At 43.0% G+C, this 23,564-nt stretch overlaps 1 protein-coding gene across 3 annotated transcripts in view; it reads left to right on the top strand.

Moving 5' to 3' along the window:
* ANO1 (anoctamin 1) overlaps nt 1-23,564 on the top strand; it is a 71,212-nt gene that overhangs the window by 27,454 nt on the left and 20,194 nt on the right. For 2 of the 3 annotated variants that reach the window (XM_041412562.1, XM_041412553.1), the window contains exons 2-13: nt 2,851-3,029; nt 5,631-5,957; nt 8,315-8,413; nt 9,381-9,532; nt 10,805-10,859; nt 13,312-13,363; nt 15,860-15,925; nt 16,423-16,478; nt 17,959-18,000; nt 21,013-21,077; nt 21,639-21,773; nt 23,003-23,163. In XM_041412562.1, coding sequence (XP_041268496.1) covers nt 2,851-3,029; nt 5,631-5,957; nt 8,315-8,413; nt 9,381-9,532; nt 10,805-10,859; nt 13,312-13,363; nt 15,860-15,925; nt 16,423-16,478; nt 17,959-18,000; nt 21,013-21,077; nt 21,639-21,773; nt 23,003-23,163 — 1,389 coding nt within the window. The remainder of the gene's footprint in view (nt 1-2,850; nt 3,030-5,630; nt 5,958-8,314; nt 8,414-9,380; nt 9,533-10,804; nt 10,860-13,311; nt 13,364-15,859; nt 15,926-16,422; nt 16,479-17,958; nt 18,001-21,012; nt 21,078-21,638; nt 21,774-23,002; nt 23,164-23,564) is intronic. The other variant, XM_041412570.1, reaches the window with a different exon arrangement.

The following is a 23,564-nucleotide window of genomic DNA, read 5'->3' as shown; positions in this document are numbered from 1 at the left end:
ATGGTTTTAAATCTTTGAAATGCTCTACTCCATGTAAAAAAAAAAAAAAAAAGGTTTTGTGTTCTGCAACAGAAGGCTTTGACCTCTGCCAAATCAGCATAAGTGAACTGCTCATAATCCCTGGGTGTTTGTAATTACCAAAGTGGTTTGGATGGCTTTACTTAGGATTAAATCCTGACATCATCCTTCAGTGCAGAAATCAAACTTGTTGTAATTAAGATTGTATTAAGAAAGCTCTCACAGTTCACATATTTTCCAGTAGTCATAATAAACCAAAATTCTATGATTCACTGCCTACCTGAAGCACTTGTTCTTTCCAATATTGCCAGGCTACTGATGTGTAAACAGGAATGTAAATATCTCCTTGTGTCGGGGGGGATTGTTTGGGCTTGCACAATGGTGCTGAATCATCTGAGCAGGTCTCCTTGCTCCGTGCTGGGGCTTAACAAACTCTGCTTGGAAGTGCAGATTCAGAGCACAGGGACGTCATTTGGGCTCAATGAAGCTTGTGATTTTCTCCTCTGAGCCTATTCTGTCCCAGTGGTGATTCCTAAACTAGCACTTTTCAGTTCACAGCTCCATTATTCAGATTCACATTCAGTAAATGCTGCTTCTCTTCCAATACCCTCTGCAAAATTCTGAAATAACTGGGTTTTACTTAGTACACATGTGAAAAGGAGGGAAAAGAGAGGACTTTTACTGCACTTAATCCACTGTTTTTGCAAGCATCCTTCCAGATAAAAATGCAGGTTGTTGCAGTTATGAAGTTCTAAAAGTTGTATTACTTTATGAGTATTTTGCAGCCACAGAATAAAGGCTTGAGTACACAGGATTCTGCAGCTGCCCACACTTGCTTCAGTTCCCATTGTTCAGGGAGCCTGCCCATATGTGCCTGTGAGTGTTGAGAAAAAGAGACCATACACATGTAGGGAATTGGTACAAACATTCCAGCTGTTCCCATGAGCCAGCAGATTTCTGGCTGCACCTCTACATTACCCCCCTCAAAAAAAGCTCCTTGAGTTGTTACAAATTGCTGTTGAAGTGGCTCGCTGAGTTTGGTGCTGCTGCCCTGAGATCTCATGAGTGGTGTCTGCTCTGGCACAGCTACTGGGGAGTGTTAGAGAAGAGCCAAGAGCAGCAGCCCAGATCTGCACAGGTGTGGGTGTTACAGGCTGCGCACATGAATATGTAGAGGGTGATTGCTGCTCAGGTGTTATGATGATGTTAATGAGCACTGGTGTTCCTGGGAAAGCAGCTTGGGGCAGCGGATTGCCCAGAACTGAAATGAACATCCACAAACTCGTGGTGCTGGCAAGCTCCAGAGGAGCGCAACTGCAAATTCCACAGAAGCATGGCTTTCATAACAGTAATGTTTACCTTTCTCTGATAAGCTCAGGACAGGTGCCAAGGCTTCAGTTGCATCCTCCTCCTCTGCCTGTTGCAGGTTGTTGTCCTTGCTGGCTCCCGCCTTGTTCCCAGGAAGAGCCTGATCAGAAGTGTGGTGATTATTGCAGTGCCCTCCCAACATTCAGACTGGGCCAGGTGTGGTCAAGCTCTGACCTTCTCCAGGGATGGATGGAGATTTATAGCTTCACTGGTTCCTTCCCCATTGTGTGATCACTCTTGTTAGAGAGCTGAGATTCTTTTTTTTTAATGTTTGGTTGTAATTTCCCTTATTGCAGCTTGTGTCTCTAGCCCCTCACCCTTTTCTCATTCTTCACCTGTGGGAAGAATCTGGCCCTGCTGTGTCTGTACCTACTCAGTTGGTGGTTGAAGGCAGGAATAGAACCCCCATCATTTGTCTTCCCTCCTTTGGGCTGCATAAGTGGGGGACTTTTTTGGGTTTCCATTTTTCCAACCTGTCAAGACCCCTTGAAGTGGCAGCCTTACCCTCCAGCTTATCAATCCTGCTCCTCAGTTTCACATCATCTGCAAATTTGCTGGGGAGTGGGATTTTCTTTGTCTCTTCCCTCAACATCCCTGAAGTTCAACCAGACCCAGACAGGGTAATTCAGTTTCATGTTTTTATGTTGTTTGGGAAAGCTAATTTAGGAGCCATAAATTCTACAATTCTTGTTTTATCTTCACTCTTTCAACAAGCCAGCTCTCCTCCTATGTGGTTTCAAAAAAAAAAAAAAAATAATAAGGTACAATGCTGCAGTATTTTATTTCAGTGTCAAAATTAATAAAATCTTGGAATACTTTGCCTTCTATTGCTTGCATATGCAAACCCCAGTTTGCATTCTGTAACTTATTGGTTGCTCAGTTTGTAGTGAAATTTTTATTTAAAATCCTTTAGCCTATCTTTATACTTAAACAGGAAATGGAAACAGTTCTGATGCCTCCATCAGAAGCAGGCTGAGACAGAGAAACCCCCAGTTTTTCAAGACTACTTAAATAAGAATGGTTCAGTAAATCAGATGCAGGATGTAGGTACTTGAGGGAAAACCCTTGACTTAGTTTTTCATCGTGAACAAGTTAAAGGAGAAAACACCTCCTGGAAAGGGAAAGGCACCATGGCACCTATCCTCACCAGCAGTTTTTTCCCTTTCCACCCCCCTTTTTCCTTCTCTTGCCAAGAAATAGAGTCATTCCACAAGCCCACAGAGTAAAAACACCCTGAGACACCCATGCAGGATAAACGTTAACTGAGCTCTCTTCCTCTGGAGGAGGAGGAGACCCAGGTAGGGCTGAAGAGGGCTGAGGAAAGCGGAGAAGGGGTGGGAGCCCTGCCCAAGGGCTCATTGGCAGGAGAGGGCAGGAACAGGATACGTTTCAGCTTTTGGGTGGCTCTGGGAGGAGCAAGTTTGGATTAAAGTGTCTTGATACAATTGTTCCCTTCCTTCTCAGACGCAGACAGCGAGTTTCATGGGGTGGATTTTCTGCCAGAAGATCTCAGTGAGGCTCCAGAGGAGACAGGAATGAGGGTGAACAAGAAGTACTCCTGTCTGCCTGCTGAGGAGAAGGGCATCCACATCATCAACATCCGAGCCATCGAGGACATCGGCTACGACCAGCACGAGAGCACGGTGAGTAACCTGCTGGGTCACACCAGGCATGCTGCCCCGCAGCTTATTTCTCATCCTTTCCACTCCCAGGATGCTCTGAAATCCTCTCCCTCTGTTTTCCCAAGGTGCTGGGAAGGATTGCCACCAGGCACAGTCCATGCTGATTTGGCGGGGGGTGTTCTTGGATGTGTGAGGAACGGAAGCTGGTTTAACCTGTAGCATAAAAAGGGGCTGCCTCTTCTCAGAGTAAGGAATCTGGCAATAAGGCTGTGCCAACCTTCACATCTTCTTGCCAGTGCAGAGAAGAACAGATGAGAATGTCTCAAATTTCATTCAAAAGCCGTTGTTAACATAGAAAACATTAAACTGATCTTCTCCAGCACACAATAGACATTAGATTTCCAGTGTCAATAATTGCTCCTTAGTTAAATTTTTTAACACAGATTTTAAAGGACGTTAGTAATATGAACACCCAGCATGATTACGACTTGGTTATGTAATTTGAACATAAAAAGAAGTTTATTAAGGTGGAGTGGGCTATACAACAGATTCACTGGGGAAAGAGGTACCAGAAAAAGCAGCATGTGATTTATTGTGCTTGTGCTTAAAATTGGATGGAGCATGGAGGAATGGTTCTGTCAGGGTGTTAAAATCCTCCTGCTGTGGTGAAACTGAAATGTTTTTTCTCTGTCTCATTCACTGCTGAGGAGACCTAAGTTTTACATGGTCAAAGTCAATGCAACTCAATTTAAGCACAGGAGCACTGCAAAAGAATATCTGGCCCATGAGTATCTTTCAGCATTTATACCCCACCCTTAAAATAATCTGACCATTAATTTCTTTAAAACAGAACCAAGTTTTTTGGCTGCTTCTTGTTTACTGTGGATATAGCTGTTCTCACATATAAGTGAATTTGTTGAGGCTTTAGTAGCCACAGTGGTGGCTTAGCCTGGTTTTTCAGAAACTGCTGTTTAATTAATTAGTAAGATCAATACATATTTTTTAAAAAACCCACAATCCAGTTAGTTGCCATTTGTTAATATTTTGTTTCTGTAGAAATTTGCATAAGTGAGTTGCCTGCCACAAGTAGACTGTCAGCTTGCTTTAAAAAAAATGTTCTGAATTCACAGGTGCATGCCATTAGTCATAAAGCAATTGAAAAGTAATAGTTATTAATGGTCTTTTATATCAAAAGTATGCTTATTAACTAAATGAGACTATCTAGGTAGGGCATAAACATTAACAGACTGCCCTGAAGAGTTTGACATGGCTAAATAACCTCCCCTGTTTTCATGCAATGGGGAATAGAGGCAAGAGGACAATGAGTGAACTCCATGGTGGCTCCAAATGCTGTATTATTTTGTTACATATTTATTAACTTGGTGTAAAGGGTTTAGATTAAATGGGAAAGAGGGATGAGATCCTAAAGGAAAGAGAAGCAGATAGCAAAGGCTATCTAAAATAACTTACATTTTGTGCTTTATGTAGGAAATAAGCAGGTGTGCACATCCCAAATAGATTTTAGCATTTTGCAACTGATGACCAATTGCTCTCTTTTGGAGCACAATTCCTTTTCCCTCCATGGAGAATGGGCATTCTTCTATAAACTTAGAAGCCAGAAAAGTTCCCTGGTCACTGAAAAGCCACTCCTGTGTTGGGTAATTTTTGTGAAAATAAATGCCAGTTACTAGTGAATTTTCTTCCTTTTTTTTTTTTTTTTTTGTAATTTTAATATTATGTGAACCTCCAAGGGTAGAATTGTGAATTATGCATGAGAACTGTTATAAAAGTAGAAATAAATAAATTGTTAGTATTTTTGTTTGTTTGTTTGTTTGTTTCTACAGTCGCCCTGTGCAGTTTTCAGATAAATGCTTGGAAATGAAATTGTCTTTTGAGTTGTACCTTTCATGTGTCTTGCAACACTTACCCAGCTTTAACCCAGGCTGGGAATAAAGCCATTGCCACCATCAGATTGCATAGTGACATAGGTTTTTATAAGTGGGAAAAAAAGTGGTGAACTCAACAAGCAGTGACCCCACTTTCCTGGCCACTTTCCATGGCGTTTTTGGCCATGCCGCAGGAGCAGCTGGCTCCCTTCAGTCTGTATCTAAGATGATCTTTTTCTCAGATGATATGGACTTGCAATGATAGATAAGAGAAGTGAGAAATGTTTCCACATGATATTAATCTATTTGTCAGAATTGCAGCATTGCAGATGTCATGGGTGGAAAAGGACAGATGATCTTAGCGGCAATTAACCCCCAAAGGAGAAAACCAAACCCAGCAAGTAGCTGACTTATGAACCAGTGTGCTGGTGATTAGATTAAATCCCAGTCATGCAATCTATTTATTTCTGGCCAATAAAATCTCAGCTGGCTATCAGTAAAATTAAAGGTGTTAACTTGCAAAAATTTTTGGAGTAAGTAGCATGGGGGGGGGGGGGGGGGGGGGGGGGGGGGGGAACGGGACTCCTCCCATCTGCTGTCTCTCTGGAGAGAGGGAATCTTGTGCTCCAGGCAAAAGGAGCCTTGAAAGGAGAGGATGATCTATCTGGTGCTTGTGTTGGGCTGTGCATTCATTAGTCTTCTCTCTTCTCTCCACACACCCATTCCCCACTTCCAGTTATTAAATTCCCTATCCAAAAACCCGGATGCTGACTGCAAATACGGGCTGTACTTCAGAGATGGCAAGAGGAAGGTGGACTACATCCTGGTTTACCACTACAAGAAGTCCTCGGCCGGGAAGACTCTGGCCAGGAGACCTCAGCAGAACGATGCCAGTGTCCGAAGCACCAAGCAGGACCAGCCACTCCCGGGGAAGGGGGTGCAGCTGGAGATGGGGGACAGTGAGCCTCACATGGATTACCATGAGGATGACAAGAGGTTCCGCAGGGAGGAGTATGAGGGGAACCTCGTGGAGGCCGGGCTGGAGCTGGAACGCGATGAAGATGTAAGGATCCATTTAAAAGGGTTAGAGAGGTTGGCCACGTCCTGGGGGATGCTGAGCTGTCCCTGTGAGCCTGGCTCTGATCAAGGTTGCACAGTCTCAGCTTTTGCAGGATTTGATTGCAGTTCTGGCAGTCAGTGCCATCCTCACCCACTGATTTAGTTGACTGCACAGGAGTGTGCCATGGTGTTGTAAATGCCCTGATGAGGTGAAGTTTCCTGGCTTTTCTTGGCCAGGATTTGTGGCACACCCACCATTGCAACACGGCTGTGTTGTGCTGTCTGGAAGTGAGGCTTAAACAGCTCTGAACACTAATCCCAGTCTGGTGGGTTTGCAGTACACAGTTGTTTGGATCCTCTGGTAATTCCAGCTATGAGGGGAAGAAAAAATCAGATACAGGCAGTGTCATCTTTATTCCTCAATATAGGCTTGAGGAGAATTAAATTAGTTCAGGAGGCTCTGGTCCACGCTTCTGCTGGAGCACATGGGTCTGTGTTACAGTTTGCTCTTTCCATTCTTAGACGTGAACAGTACAGCTTGTAACATCTCCCACCTGCACTCTGAAAACAGGATATTCTATTAAAAGCCCATTAGAACCGTGTAAAAAATGATGTATGTGAAGTGCTGCCAGTGTGTGATTAGTAGAAATAGACACAGCAGTATTAATTTCAAAGAAAGCTGCTGCAATTATCTGACCCAACCAATGTGCCCCAGACTCCCGAGAGAGAGGGTAAACATTTATGCTGGTTTTATTTACAGGATCTAAAAGTTGAGATAAACATTTTGACCTGGGAACAGACTGCAAAAAAAAATAAACCTGTCACCTGTTACTCAAAAATTACAGACATTTATATCTTTTATATAGTATGTATATGTAATATATATACTTAACATGGTGCAATGCAAGAAAAGCCCAAAATGTTTCCCCTCTCCATCTAACAGTGAAAATCAGACTTGCTTTCTGTCCAGCTTGCAGGTTCCTGTAACAAACACGGACTTTGCCTGTGCCAAGTCATAGACATTGAATCCTTTGCCAGATGGGAGGTTCCACCTATGACATGTAATATGACTTCAAATGATGCAGAAGGACTCAGGGGTCAAGCCAGGACGTTGTAAAAGAGAGAGAACCCTGTCCTTTCAGTGCAAAACATCAAACCACATGAGATGAAAGTGTAGACACAAAAGCAAGATTTGGGGATTTACATCAGCTTCCACAGCCAGCACGTCCATGTAGGGGGAAAAGATCTCCAATCACTTGGGCCTGAAAAGCCACACAGCTGCATTGGAGACCTCACTGATTCCAAAAGAGCAAAGGCTTCTTAAACAGATGGTGTTTAATAAACCACTTAAGCTCTCTTCAATGAAATGGCTGGATGGTCACACACAAAGAGTTGTGGTCACTGGCTCAGTGTCCACAATAATTGATAAAAAAGGCCAGGTTGGACAGGGCTTGGGGCAGCCTGGCCTGTCCACGGCAGGAGTTTTGGAACTAGATGACCCCTGAGCTCCCTTCCAACCCAAACCATTCCATGGTCTTCCGAGTAACCAATTTCTAGAAAGCGAGTGAGAATACAGCTGTGTGAAGGCTGGTTACTGTAATAACTGAGTTGGTGCAGCAACCAGATTAGAAAGATTAATTGAAGTTCATTTCTCTTCTGTTTGCTGAATGCCTCCTAGTTGGGTATCGTTTTTCCAGAGCCTTTGGAATGGCTGCTCCAGGGGGAGCAAACATGGGTGTATGTGGGAGTGCCAGGAGCAAACATCCATGTCCTGCTCTCTAGAACACAGCTCAGAGAATTACTGGGCTGCAGGCAAACCACTAATATTGCCATTAACTTCTGTCCTCCTTTTGCTTTGTTTGGTGGAGTTCTTCCTACTGGTTTTCCTAACTATGATGCTTTAATGGAGATATTCACATTTGATTCTGAGGCTGCTCCTCTGAGGTGTGAGCAGCAAGGACTCTCTCAGCCCCAGAAACTACAACACACTCACCAAATCACACCATTTTGGCTGGATGCCTCTGCTTCAAGTTTAACTGGCTCAGCCTGTGTTTGTGTCCACAGTCATTAGCTTTTATTTCCCAAACAGCTTTTATCTGTTTAGCCTTGTGGTAATTGCTTTGGGAGACAATAGCATTTTTTGAGTCACATTCTATAGCAGCTCAGCACAGTGAGGTGTTCAGTGTTTGTCCTGTTGTTAGAAACCAACTCTCTCAAACAAATGAGATGTATCATGTTGGCCCTAATGGACTGTTTCTTCCTTAAATATGCATGAAGCACAAGGGGTAATGCATTTAATTTCCTCTCGTCAGTAAAATTTTCCCCTGCTTTTTTTTTTTTTCTTTTTTTTTTTTTTTTAAGACCAAAATCCATGGGATTGGATTTGTAAAAATACATGCACCATGGAATGTATTGTGTCGAGAGGCAGAATTCCTTAAGCTCAAGATGCCCACAAAAAAGGTGAGTCTTGATTTTCTTGTTTTCCTCATGAAGGCGTAGTTTAAACATATGTTCCTCTCAGAGCACTTTATAAATGCAGACTTCTCTTTCCACGAGCATTTTCAAAACAATTAACTGAAACATACCAGAAATGAAAGTCACAAATGTACTTGCTTGGGGCAGCAGAGGGAAAAAGTGGAAGGAATAATGGAAATTAAGAATTTCTGGCTGCTACCACTGTCTGTACATGATGAGAGTGATTTCATCCTCAGTATGCTTTAAAAGAAGAGGTTTCAATTGATGGTGAAATTTCTGTGTGTCTTTTGGACATTTTTTTCTCACTTGAAGACTGCTAAATCTGAACACAAGGATAAGAATTTGTCTCGCTGGGTTTAGGGACTATTCATATACAGAGTCAGTCATGTTTGCAGGAGCTGGGGCCACTCAACCACAAAATAAATTACCTTCCAGAATATTTGAAATATCATTAAGGGAATGACAGTGTATTTTCATCAATTCTAAATCACCTGTGATAGATAGCTACCTGCTCAGTGAGCGCAGCTCAGAGATGGATTAATATTTAAACACAGACTAAATGCAGGTCCCAGACTGCACAGAGAAGTCCATAATGGAGCCAGAGACAGTCTCCAAGCCCAGCATCATTTATTACAGCACTAAAACCGCACTTTTGGTTTGGATTTCATATTAATCCCCATTATTGCCTCACTTACCAGGGATTTTAATCAGAAGCACAATTATATTAAAAAGTCTGTTGTCATCCTGTGGTTCCCTAACCCTTGGTTTGACTTTCCCATCCCTTTCTTTCTGGATGATTTCAAGAATGTAAACCACACTCCTCGATAGTTTATTGTGCTGTATTTATCTAATTCTGGTTGATTCCTTACAGTTCACTCTGACCTATGGATAACCAAAAAGCAGTAAAGTTTCACTGTTTGGTTTTTTGTTTTTTTTCTCTTTGCACCCTCAGATGTATCAGATAAACCAGACCCATGGCCTCCTGAAAAAGATTAATTCTGTGATTCAAAAAATAACGGAGCCCATCCAGCCCAAAGTAGCAGAACACAAACCTCAGACGGTGAAGCGCCTCTCCTACCCCTTCTCCAGAGAGAAGCAGCACTTGTAAGTGAAAGCCTTCCCTGAATATCCATGTCCACAGGTTCCAGCCTCTCTGACAGCAGCTCAGGCACCAGAGGGTGAATGGGAACATGAACACCAACACTTTGGTGGGCATTGCTGCAAAGAATGTTTCCATTTTACAGTAAATTTACTTTTGGGGGGATTTTTTTTGGCTTGCTGTTGAGGAATGAGTCTCTGCAGGGAAATCTCTGTGTGTTTTAGCTGCTGTTGTGGCACATAATGTGTGTCTGTATAACTGTACACTTCACCTGTTAGGCTGCCAAAAGGGGATTTATAATCTGATTTATAACAGTCTCTTCTCCACATTAAATAAAATGTTTAGTGAAACTTGTAGCCAGAGATGTGGATTGCTAAATTTCAGAATAATTTCATATATCTGGTGTGGGCAGCTGACACACAGGTAGTGCCAACCAGGCGTTGCCTTTGAGTGCTGTGAAGTCAGAGGTGGCTTTGCCTTCAATCCCAGATCAGCAAGAACAGCTGTAAATGTGGGTGTAGGGAAAAAAAAATCACGAGGTAGAGCCCAGCCAAAGCTTCTCCTGCCTTGGATTGCCCTGATGCTGCTCTTCCCTGGCCAGCATCCCAGAGGAGTCACTTTGAAGGCTGTGTTTATGGATGTGCCAGCTGGAACAAACAGCAGTCCTAGGGCAGGAGCTCTTCCCTGCACCCCCAGGGCTTTGAGTGTTTCATCCAGAGATGCAGAGCGGGAATGGGCTTGGGCCAGGCAGTGTGTGTGTGTGTGACATCTTGGCCTGTCCTTGGGCTTGCAGGAAATGTCTTGGTGTGTTTGCTGAGAGTAGGGCATTCCTGGAGGTCCGGGGAAGCTCCAAAATATGCTCCTGAGTGGAGACATGGATGGGCCTCACACTGTTTGCAGGTGGCGTTTCCAGGAACAGCACCTGGGTCTCTGCTGAATGAGGGAGGAAACAGAGGTCTCACAGGGAAAATTAAAGATTATGAGGGGAAATTCAAGCAGTGGTCAGGGATTCAACTTAAATGAGTGTCAACACTCTCTTTTGTGCTGAAAAACCTATAAAGAAATCAACCCAGTGAAATGTACAAGCAGCTTCTTTAAAATGTGGGAGTTGGGTTTGACTTGCTTTTTAACAGGGTTTCTGCAAACTGTTCTTTAATTTGAGCTCTGAGAGATCCCCAGGAGAAATGAAAATACTGAAGGGGTCAACGAGAACCGGAAATTACTGACTTTTTTTTTTTTTTTTTGACCTAATGGGCTTTGTTGTAATCTTTTAACAGATTTGATTTGTCTGACAAAGATTCCTTCTTTGACAGTAAAACCAGAAGCACTATAGTAAGTACTGCCTGTAAATAATTTATGGTGGATATTGCCTCGGTCGTGGTGTTAACAGCTTTAGTGCAATGCCTGTTCAAGTTTATCTTTCTTAACCAAATGCCAAGGATCTCCTGTGCCATCAGGTACTGAAATTATAAATAATTCCAGATTTAGTGCTGAGTAGTGTTTGATGCCAACAGGTTGCTGCCTTTTGGAAAATAATTTGGATCTTCTTTCTAGTTCATGGGTAATTTTCTTAGTAGAGATATCACCATCTGGGAATGTTTAGATTTTACCACTCATTCTGCCCACCAGCTGCCTGCACCCACGAGGGGTTGAACTTTTTGTAACTATACATTGTTCTTTTTGCAAAATGCTGCTGATTACCCTGAGACAAATTCCAACAAAACAGCCAGGTATTTACAGGGAATATTATATATGTAGTTTTTGAGGGAAATTCTCTGCAGTGGTGGTATTGAAAGTGTTGAGGTTGATGGCTTTTATCTGACTTACAGAACATAAAATAGAGGTGAGGAAGAAGGTGTCACTTCATTTATAGCCACCAAAGGAGGAACTGAAAGGCCAGCTCGTGTGATATCCAGGGCAGCTGGAAGGGGCTGTGCCAAGCAGCCCTGGCTGCAGCACATTTCAGAGGATAACAGGGACTCTTTGCCCCATTCCACTGCTCCTAACTGGTGCCTTGGTATGTCACTGCCAGCATGCGTTTATCTTATATTTAACTTCAGCCTTTTGGGATGCCAAGTGGTTTCCAGAAGAGCTTATATCCCAGTCAGAGCTGCCTTTCATTGCTGTGGTGATAAGGGCTGTAAGATACCCAACTTCCCTTTCCTGCTCTGAAATTCCAGCTTATTCCACAGTTTAGCTCCCCACCAGCCTGAAGAGCAGGGGTTTGATGTGAGCACTGGTTATGGGGGTGAGGTGAGCTGAACCAGGGGAGGCAGATGCAGGAGCACAGAAATGGTGAAGAAAAAGACAAATATTGATTTGGTTTATTTGCAAATAAAACATTTAACTTGGGGGGGGGGGGGGGGGGGGGGAAGCCTGGCTTTTGTTTGTAGGCTTTCTTTTATATGTCCAGATGTATAGGGAAAAAACCTTGTAAGTACAAGGAACTCAACAAATGAAGAGTTCAAATTCATGACAGGCTGAGCAAGGCAGCAAGACAAAATGGCTCCATGGAACAAGAGCAAGACTGACTGGAAAATGGACTGAAGCAGGAGCTCAGAGCAGAGGCTGAGAGGGAAAGGAGGCACAAGGGTTTTTTAAATGACTGAAGGAATACTTGGCGTATAAGAATAATTCTGGTGCTGTGCTGCTTTGGGTGAAATCCCTGCAAATCACTCAGTAATGAAGAACATATTGAATGTTTCCCAACATCATTTTATTCTGTGTGCATTGCTGTTTGTATTCTTCTTTCTTAAAGTTCTCCCCTGCCTTTCTCAAATGTATTTTTGAACCACAGTGCAAATATTGACCCTTCCACCTACTGCAAAATGAACAGGAATCTAGTCACTACCCATGAGTCTTTGATGAATAGAAACTAAGCCAAAGACCTTTTAGTTATTAAAAAAGAAAATAAAAAAAATGTATTACATAACTGGAAATCTCTCTGTGACAGCCCTTTAATTCACTGGGGTTACAAGACGACAGACTTGTAAGTAGACTTGGGATGAGCTGTGGGACTTGCCCCGGATGCCCTCACTTGCTTCCTTCAGTGAATTGGGCAAGAGTCAAGTTAGCACAGAGATAAGGGAGCTGGGAAACAGTCCCCAGGTCCCCCGACAGGCCAGGCAGTGGGCAGGAGGTGCCTTTGCTCCAGGTTTCCCTGTGCTGCCTGCTTGCCCTGCCAGAGAGCATCGCTGCACGGGAGCGGCCAAAAGCTGAACCTCGCAGGCAGCCTGCTGAGCTGTGCAAAGGTTACTCGACAATAAATGCAATAAATCCCAAAATAAATACATCTGTTTTGCCACTGAGGTCAGGCAGGCTCAGAGATGTTAAGGTCAGCCTGTGTTAGTCCAGTTTGATAAACGGCTGCGTGCTGCGTACACGCCGTGAGCCCGGAGCTCTCTGCAGCTCCTTGGGATGGAGCCAGCCTGTGCTCTGGGAGGCCAGGGTAGAGCTGCTCCAGGTGGAAGAACACCCCTGAGCTCTAATCGATGGCTAACGTGAGCAAAAATTGCATTTCTGTTATGCCAGGGGGTAGATGTAACCCTGGTTGCCCCCGTCAGTTCTCCTGGTAGCTGACTATTTAGCTAAGCTTTTCTCTCCTGTACAGAAAGCACAGCACACAGAGCTCTGAGCCCCGCTCTCCTGAGCACCATGACTTTTATTAAAGAGTGATGACTTCATCCGCATCTTGATTCGGCCAATATTTGAACTGTACACAAAAAGATTGTGCTTTTCACTGGTGGTGTGTGAAGTAACCCTGTCTTTTCTTCTGCTTCTGTAGGTTTATGAAATATTGAAAAGAACGACGTGTACCAAAGCAAAATATAGCATGGGTAAGGAACTTTATTTAGCTTTAAGATCAATATCTTTTTCAGATATTGAAAATAATTGTATGTTGTAAATGGCTGTGGAGTTTAGGTTTTCCCCCTGCTTTCTAATTCAATGTATGTGGATGTAATTGTTTTATTTGGAAATCTGATTCAATTTATTCAGCTGTTTGACATTTTCTCAAATGCGAATTTATAGATTAAATTAAATGGTAAGTGAGCATGTGGCCCCTGCAGATGTGACTTAGGATGGATGGTGACCTAAGCCAGCAGATGAGATGTGCTCTGTGTTCTACACTCCCTGAAATGATTGAGGGTGTTTCTGTGAAATCCGATACCTGCAGTGAAAGCCTGTGGCTTGGCCCATTTCGTTCAAGCAGGAACCCCACATCTTATAGCAGGGTGGTTTTCCACTGGCTTGAGGGGAATGGTCTTAACTGGTGACTGTCCAGAGTGGAACTGAGATGAGCCCCCTGGAGCAGCCAGGGGCCAAGGCTTGCCCCAGAACTGGGCACCTCAGCCCTCAGCAAAGGTGCTGCAAGTTAGGGGATGTGAAGTTTGTACTACCACGACCAAGAGTTTTAGGGTTTCAGCCCTAGGGTTTGTGCTGTAAGAATGAAACTCGTAATAAAAATGAATTGCAAATCAGGCCACCTTAAAGATTTGTTGGCAAATCCTGCTCAGCTGTTATATACTTTATTTTATACATGATACACAGATACACACTTGACTGTGGGACCAAAGTTAACAGATAGTTAATGGTAAATCCAAACAAATAAGGTGGAAGGCTGAATTCTCAAACAAAGTAAGAAAAGTGCGTAAACATGGAAGAAAATGTTTGGTAACTGTTGAAATCTGTTATGGTATGTATTTGCCTATGAGAAGTTAAATAAAACGATAGGAACTTGAATTACAGGTAGTTCTGTTCAATATTGACCCATCAGCTGCTTAAAAAGACATCAAATAACAGAAGAACAATTACGCCACAAATTATTTCCATGCTTTGACTTTTGTGTTGAAGTAACAACACACAATGCACAATTGTTGACTCCTAATATACACTAAAATTTGGTGTCCAGCCAGTATTAACAGAACGGCTGTTCTCTGTAGCATGGGAAATTCAAATTATTCTGTGACTTTCGAGACCCTTTCCGAGTCTGGTGCTGGATCATTTTCACTGGAAATTACATCTTTGGACTCTTGAAAGGGGAAGGTCACACAGCTCAGTTTAAATTCTTGCCTTGGAGTTGGTTTCTCAGTTGATTTTTTTTTTTTCCTTTTTTGGTCCAGTAAACGGGAAGCACAGTAGGGATTAGTTGAATAGGGAAGACACTCATGTATGGTAGAGTGTTAGGATTCCTGGATGGTTCTTCTACCTGAGACTGGCAAGGCCACACAATATTGCTAATAAAAATGCCATCAACTCAATCAGCTCCTTTGTGTTCCAGTGCTGGAATGCTGGGTTACAACCCAGCAGAGGTGGCAAACAGATTTAAACAAACACAGATAATGGTGCAGCACCACTGCCCAGCAGGAAAAAAAGCAGCTGCTCAGGGGAACACTGCAGCCTTTGTTATTTATTGGGAAAATTTGTGAAAATGTGAATTTGGCTTCACTGTTAAATCCAGATCTCTAATACAAGGGGACTATGTAGCTCTTCTCACAGCCCTAGAAAAATAATTTATCAGCTCACCAGTTGTTCCTGCCAGGAGTGTGGAAACATTGGCAGACAATTCATAGACCTGTATAATCTTAAATAGGGCTTTGAAAATTAATATCAGTATCTGCAAGATACTGAGCACTCCTGGAGCTGCTCCTCCAGCAGGTGATTAGTATCTCGAAAACGTTAATGAACTTGAACAATCCTCATTTCAAGAGCAATCAAAAATGACTCTGCAGTGAGCTGGTTCCTGTTTCATAGTCCTGTTCCTTCACAACCAGTCCCACACTCTTTTCTTAGCCATGAGCTGACAGGCAGCATGGAGCGCACTGGAACACCTCATTTTTCTTTTCTTTTTTTTGAATCTTTTCAAATCCTTCCCAATGCCAGTGGCCAGATTTATATATATTATTTTTTTTTCAGTTGGCATTAATCACCGTTGCCCTGCACAAAGACAAGTGCTTGACTTAGCTCTGACTCAGCACCCGAAACTGGTTCATTCAATCCCCAAATGTATGTTCACGGGCAACGTGAAGCCTCCAGACGTGGTGGACAGAATTGGAAGTAGCTCTATTAAAGCCAGCAGCTGCAGGAGGAAAGAACATTAGGGAATTAATGAGCTACAACCCTCCAAAGGCCCTGGTCCAGCCACCCTTGGGGATGGTGCAGCACTCCTCCAAACTTCCACACCAACTCCTCCCTCCGGCCCCCAGCTGAGGAGTGACACCACCCCTGGGAAAGGCAGGACTCCTCCCAGTCCCTCGTGCCGCAGACATTTAATAGATGAAGCATTAATTGCTTTCAGCCTCATGCATGTCACTAATAAACGGCTGTGTAAACAGGGAAAGGAGAGGGAAGAAAGAAGGAAACTGCCCTTTTAAATAAAAGACGAAAGTGTGGTAAATATGGTAAGTATTACGACAAGGTCTTCGCAAAGGCTTTCCCTACAATTTCTCTGATCAATCTGAAACCTGAATTCAAAACTTTGCGTGGGTGATGCGTGTGGATGTGGGTTTCCCTATGCCATCAATTCCAGCCATATTCTCCTTGTGATCCAGCCTTCTGCTACACTTTCAAATCTTCAGGCTTGCCCTTAAATCAATCTGACTTTTCAGAAAATGTAATTTATTTTAATGACTAATTCCAAGTCATTGGCTTCTAATTCTTGATTCTCAAATATATATGACTTCCTCTTGCTCTCTGCAGTTTTCCATTTCATAAAATGAGTCATGTATAATAACCTATATGATTAAAAAATGAAACTACATGGAAAGGAATAAGATGGCAGCAAAATCATTATCTGATCAAATGGCTGTTATTTTGAGGGAAATCTCCTGGAAGGATGATGAAGTGAGGCTGTCTAACCTTGAAATTATAAATAACTATTATGTTTTTATTTTTCAAGGGATCACCAGCCTTCTTGCCAATGGAGTTTACAGTGCTGCATATCCTCTGCATGACGTAAGTGGTCTTCAATATATTTTACACATCTGCTGTCTGTCACCAAGAAATCCCTCATGTGTGACGTGTTGGTGGCATCATCCCAAACATGACTGACTTTCTTCTCACTTGTGTCATGACTGCAGTAACTTCTGCATGTTGTTTCCATCCCTCTGCTCTCTTTTAAGGAATTCCCCACCTCAGTTCTACCTCCGATGATCACAAATTTGAACGCAACATTAGAAGAGTTGTTACAGTGTTTTTAGCAAATGAAATTCTTCTGTTGTTTCCTGACCTTCTGCCCCCAAGATCACTGGCACCACTGCCAGGAAACACATTTATTACCAGGGCACCAAGCAGCTGGTTCCCTTGGCCACATCTCCCTGTGGAGGTATCAGTAGTTGTGTGTCCATGCAACCAGGAAAAACCATAAGCAAGGATCTGATGTCACATATTCCATGGGGCTGGATGTGACTGGAGACTTCCTGCTGATGAAATCTGCTTCTGAGCAGCTCAGTGAGATGTCAAGAATGTGTTCAGCCGTGGTGCTCTTTGAGAGGGCCAGTGAGAGCTCAGGAATTCTGGTGGCACTCAAGGCAAGCCAGGGACCCCCGTCCTGTCAGAGGTGCACAGAGCTGGGTGCTGGTGTCCTTCTGATTTAGAGGTTCGGGGTGCAACTAGAACGGACAAACACACGCTCTCAGCCTGCAGAACAGCTTGGCAGATGTCGCAGGGACTGGCTGTCACACTGCTCACGCCTGAGCTGAGTGTGAGTGCCCAAGGGCTGTGGAGCCCAGTGCTGGTTTTCTGGCCTGGGATTTGAGGCTGAAGTGTGTCTTCCTGGTTTTCTGCTCCCCACACTCTCACTGGCTTTACATGGGACTGTGAGAGCTTTATCTTGGAGCACCCAAGAGCACAGCAGCCTTTTTGTCTGCCTGATGTTTGTCATACATGTCAGGGCTCTCAAACTACAGCAGTGCTATGTAGAAATCGAGAAAGTAAGATTAAATAAACTTCTCTTCCTGTTCTAGCCTCACATCTTTGGACAGCTGCTGATAGTCTTGTATAGAAGTTATTTATTGTCTTAGTTTGCTCAAAAAAATAGCTCCAAATTAAAACCTCAAATCTAATCAGCCCTGAGTGTTTGAAGAGTCTGGAGAGGGAGCAGCTCTCTCAGCTGGTTCCTTCTCTTTCCAGTGGACTGAGCTGAACCCCAAATACCATGGCAATACCGCGTCCTTTCCCTCGACATTTTTAGGCCATCTTTATCACTTATTCATTCCTTTTCCCCCCATGACAGACCCTATTGCTCTTTCCTAATGTGCCCGACGACAGAAGACAAAGTGTGCTGTGACAAATGGGGTCCTAAAATACAGCATTATTTTACAGATTGCTTTTTCTGGTTTTGATGCATTAAGTGAGTGGGAGACGTGGGTATGCAGGATCAGAGCAGCTCTTGGCACAACCCGCTGGATGACGCAGATTTTCTCTCTCTTTAAAGGGTGACTATGAAGGTGAAAACGTGGAACCCAATGACAGAAAAGTAAGTTGATGCACAGGGGGGTTTGACATACACATAGGAATCCCAGCCTGAAGAGTCACCTGTTGGAATCTGGATGTTTTTGCCAAAATCCCACAGAAAATGCTGCAAAAAGGCACTAAATGCCAAGCAGTTTAAGAAAAAAAAGTGCTTTGCAGCATTTAAATTTGCCCAAATGTGGAATGTAATGTGAATATGTATGAAGTACCCAGCTCAGTAATGATACATTTCATGCCACATTGGTAAGAATATTGACATATGTTCAGATAATGTCATTTCAGGCTAGCTCTGATGAGAGTATGCTCAGTCATATTCTGCTGTCTGTATTGGGCATAAATCCTGCTTCATTTCATGGCACGAGGATCAGAATTGGAGGAGTGGGAGGCAGAGGCAGTTTATGCACATAAGCATAAAAGTGATTGGGAAAGATAAGTGTTGGATGTTATTTAGGAATAAGGGGTCCTCAACAATGTTTTAATGTGTGCTCTGCAGCCAGAAGCTGTCCTGTGGGTGTACACTGAGACAATGCATCACTTTTTGCTGAAGTTAATGCTTTAAATCGTGGTTTTATTGTCTGTATAGTGAAAGACATTTGTTCACTGTAGGAATTATCCTAAAGAAGTACTTTTCCTAAGGAAGTAGGAAGTAGTACTTTATTGTAAGGAAGTATGAGCAAAAAACCACATTTTCCACTCTTTGTGGAAATGCTGATTTCTTAAATTCAAAGCTCAATGACTTCATCTTCCCCATCACACTTCCCCAAAGAAGGGTGGCTTTTGTCTGTGCATCAGACAAAAGCTGAAGTGGAGAGGTGACCACCAGTTCTCTCAGGAGGAGCTACTAAATTTGGGTGTTGTGTACGCTGGGGTTTCAGTCCTGAAACTTTGCCTTTCCTGTTTGTTTTATAATTATTTTTTTCCCCTCCAAAGAAATGCTCTGAACATTCAGGTCACAGGAAAAGCAGAATTAAAGACCTTCAGGCTTTATATATAAAAATAGGTTCCAAAAATTGACAGTGTGCTGGTCCTTCAGGTGCAAATGGCTCATCAAAAGGCAGTGAATATTATTTCCCTCCCTCTATTGATTTGTGTTAAAAATACCACACATCTGTCTTTTCGTTATTAAGCAACACATCACTCAACTAAAAATAGGATGAAAGTCCATGCTTTCTGAAAGTGTCCAGATTATCTTCTGCATTACTAACATCTCAAACCTCACAAATTCACTAATTTCAGAAGTTCATTGTGTGTTTGGAAGTGTTTACTTTGGCTTTTGACTTTCAGTTCCATCAAATAATCTTTTGGTGTGTTTTGGCATGTCTCTTCTGGTTTCTTGAAGCTTTCTTTAATCTTATCCAGAGCTAGGCCAGGCCTGTGCCTTTTTTAACAAGAAAATTAAAGATTTGAGGCCTAGAAATGAAGTAAATATTTAGCTCTAGTGTGCTGATCTCCTCTAATCATGTCTTTGAAGCTGTGCTTTGAATATCAGGCTGATAAATGTCAGGATAAATGAGATAATTCATTTGTACTTTAGACACAAATCTGGTTTCAAGTTGCACAAAACTAAAACATGGCACTGATGCAAAATCTCCTCAGCTTAGTGTTTTTGTGATATGCCTGACCAGCTTGGATCACAGAAAAGGAATCTAATTTCCAGCATGAACTTAGTTTTAAAGATTAAATTTAAATATGTATATATAGAAGGAAGGGGCTCAGCTAGGGCTGCATGTGGACGTTGAGGTGTCCCAAATAATTTCTTCCCAGACATAGGCAGTTGGCCTTAAACCTTTGGAAAATGTGGTTGAAAGAAACCGAAAGCAGAATAAAAATAAAATTTGCAAGAATGTTGCAGTTTAACAAAGGCCTGCTGTTAAGTTTCAGTTCCTGCCCTTACTGTTGTAAGGAAATTAGAAATGATTAATGATTTTGGGTTGCAGAGGGGAAAACCTACATCCCACTTACATTCTTGACGTCATATTTCTGTAAAAGCTGAGAAGTTGCTTTTTTGTTTTTTTAATGAGTCAAGCCATTTGTGTGAGTACAGCAGTTCAGCTTGGAAATTCTCCATTAATGGTTTGGCAGGAGAATTCCAAAATTGCTGTAGGAACATGGTTTGCTCTGGGACTTCTCTGTGATCAAGTGTGAGCAGGAGGAATGGGCATGGGCAGTGGCCAGGCTCTGATCTGCCCTTTTCTTTTTGCTGCATTTCACTGGAGACATGTAGGAGTTTGACATCTGTCAAGTTTCCCATGATAAAATAGCCTGGAGTTTAGGGAATAACATCCTGTTTGGTCTAGGAACAAGATTCATCCTGTTGCCCTCCCTGTACTGATACTGGTTTCGGTCTTTGTTCCCCACTGAGTTTCATTTCTTGTTCTCTCTGTTGGCTGAATTGAATGAGAGACGAAAGTGAGGTTTGAGAAGCACTACTTATATATTTTACAAAACAGAGGATAAGTTGAAGGTCTCAGATGAACCTATTTTTGTGAGGCATTCAGTTTTGCAAATCAGTAACGGGGATCATTGTTTTCTTTGGCCCACACCCTGACAAAAAGGAAGAGTGGAAATCATTGGCTTCTTGTGGTTTAAAGTTGAAGAAAAATTTTAAATGCAGCCTTTAAGGCAGCTCAGCCCAGCACCTCTTGCTGGATGCTGAATTACAGTGAAATGGGCTGAGGTTGTGCCGGGGGAGGTTGAGGCTGGATGTCAGGAGAAGGTTCTTCCCCCAGAGGGTGGCTGGGCCTACGGATCGCAAAAGCAGCGCTGCTGTCCCCGTCTCTGCTGTAGGTGTCCATCAGTCCAGCTGCTGAAGAGCCTTTCCACGTGCTGGAATTCATCTCTCTGTTGGAGCACGCCAAACCATCGCATTTACTTTTAATATTTAATTCGGGCAGCGTGTGTTGGCGGGATGTGGGCTGAAGCCCCGGCGCGGTGAGGCCTGTGCGTCCTGCAGCGGCCGGAGGAGAGCCCAGTGCTGCTTCAGCTCTCGCCTTTCTCATGCCTTTCTGTTTTCCAGCTCCTGTGTGAGGAGTGGGCGAGCTACGGAGTGTTTTATAAATACCAGCCCATCGACCTGGTGAGGTGAGAGTTCAGCCCTGGGCATGGAGTTTCCACGGGGCAGAGATGAAGCTCTGCAGGGATGCTCGTGCCCTGTGCCCCTGGGGGGATGCTGCCCTCACCCTGGGGGATTCCAGAGAATGGGAAATTCACTGGGAGAAAAGGAGTTTTCTGTGAGTTTAGAACATGCTGATATATCCCACATAGAGTGAAAGCTTGCGGGGGATATATTTTTAATTAATTTTGTTTGCTCATGATAAGACTCTCTGAAGAAAATGAGGGGCCTTTCTAAGAGGATTCACTCACAGAAGGTCCAAAGATACCAATTTGCACAGCAGAAACACAGTGGAGGGAAAAATGACCAGTGGGACAAACTTGTTTTCAGGGTGCCTGTATCTCTGGATGGACTCCAAGCATCATGAGAAAGAGAGTCCTCTGAGAAGAAAAAAATTCCCACAGGTCATCAGATCTTACTTTCTCCATGCCTAATCCAGATGTGATTCATAATTTTAGCCACGTTATATTTTAAGAAATAGGAAACATGTCTCTCTCATTTCTTTCTCTTTTTTTCTAAATGTATTTCAGAAAATACTTTGGAGAGAAGATCGGGCTATATTTTGCCTGGCTGGGAGTTTATACACAAATGCTCATTCCAGCTTCAATTGTAGGGATTATCGTTTTCCTCTATGGCTGTGCAACTGTGGATGAGAATATACCCAGGTAAAATGGATGAATAAATAGATTCTGCTGTTGGAGGGCACTTCAAGCTCAAAGCTGTCGAAATCACTTTAGAAATCTTTTGTCAGTAATATCTAGACCAAGCACAGCTGAAATTGGGGTTTCTTGTTCCTGGGTCTTGTCCTGTGCCCCCCACACCCCTTCGCCACAGTCCCCATTCCCATCTGTGCCAACTGGCTGTTGCAGCAGGATGGTGTGCTCCTAAAACTCTCCATCCTCATGCTTCATCTTTTGGAAGCTGTGCTTAAAATTAATCCACCTCCACAGGCCCCCTGATCTCAGCTTCCAGTAAGGCACAGAGCTCTCCCAAGGGCACAAAGCAACCCATTTCTATCTCATTAGCATTCATTGTTACTATTACTTGGGCAGTTTGCATTGATGCCCTAAAAATAATTCTTGGCCGGTTGCTCAGGTGGTTGGGTTTTTTCCCAAACTCAGACCATTATGTTAAAACAAACCAGCAAAATTCTGCTAATGAGGGGGTTTGGTGCTTCCCAGCACAGAGTGCTGAGGAGAGCATTGTGTGACAGAGAGATGTATCAAGAATATACATCCCTCAAATAAGCTACTGCGATCACATCAACAAAATCTGGATGTCCTCCTACTTTTAATCTTTCAGCAAGTTTTGTATTAAAACATTTTCAAACCCCTCTGATTTTGCATTATTCACCCTGCATGCATCATCAGTTGGAGATGTGAATTACATGGTTTGTACAACAAGCACCAGCCCTGAATAAAAAAGCAGATAATGGGTACCAAAAAATAGATTTAATATTTTTTTTGTTGACTGAGATTGCTTTGTAGTGCTTCCAACAGTTGAAGAAAGTCAAAGGGAGGGTCACTGTTGCTATTTCACAGATGGAGCGCAGAGGAGATAAATTGGTTGAACTCCAGTCTCTTGATGTTCAGCACTTCCCTTGTACCTTATCTATCCCTGTAGTTTGTATTTCAAAACAAGAGTGTTTTATTGTATTTTTATTTGTTTTATTCCCTAGGATCTTAGAGTAGAAAGCATAGAGCCTTATGGCTCTGGGGCAGGAAGCGGGGAGGAAAGACAGCCTTACATGAGGATTTCAGCCCCTGCAGTGGTGTAGGATCCTATCCAATGATCCTACAGAAGCAGCTGCTGTCCACAGGAGAAAAGATCACCAGAGCACAAAGCTGGAGCCATCCTGACCATGCTTTTCCCTTCTCTTGTGGCTTTGTTGCAGTATGGAGATGTGTGACCAGAGAAACAACATCACCATGTGTCCCTTGTGTGACAAAACTTGCAGTTACTGGAAGATGAGCTCTGCTTGTGCCACTGCCCGTGCGAGTCATCTGTTTGATAACCCTGCAACTGTCTTCTTCTCAGTCTTCATGGCTCTCTGGGGTAAGAAGATACAGGCCTTGATGTAAAGATTTTAATTATTAAAAATACAACAGGAAGAAACAGAGGAGATAAAGCAGTATATTTATACACAGGCAGTAAATGACAGAAAGAATTTATCTTTTTTTTTTTTTTTTTTCTTCTTCCTTTTTTTTTTCCTTTCCCATGAAACTGTCACACCCAAATTTATATTCTGGACTGGAGGCTAAAATTCAAAAAGTTGCTGAAGCTGAATAGCAAATGAAATTGTTAAGCATCTGTCATAAAACTGCTGCGTGGTATGTCAAAATTTCATTAACGGGATTGCACAGCTTGCCAAAAGAAAAAAAAATCTCTTTGCAGAGCCAGCTTCCACTTTAGAACATTACAGAAGAAATGTATTAATGTACTCTGGGGTTGAGGGG

This window comes from Onychostruthus taczanowskii, unplaced genomic scaffold (genome assembly GCF_017590055.1).
Source record: "Onychostruthus taczanowskii isolate IOZ18803 unplaced genomic scaffold, ASM1759005v1 scaffold101, whole genome shotgun sequence".
NCBI lineage: Eukaryota > Metazoa > Chordata > Aves > Passeriformes > Passeridae > Onychostruthus > Onychostruthus taczanowskii.
The sequence above is the reverse complement of the archived record's forward strand: the minus strand, read 5'-3'. Positions and strand labels throughout refer to the sequence as shown.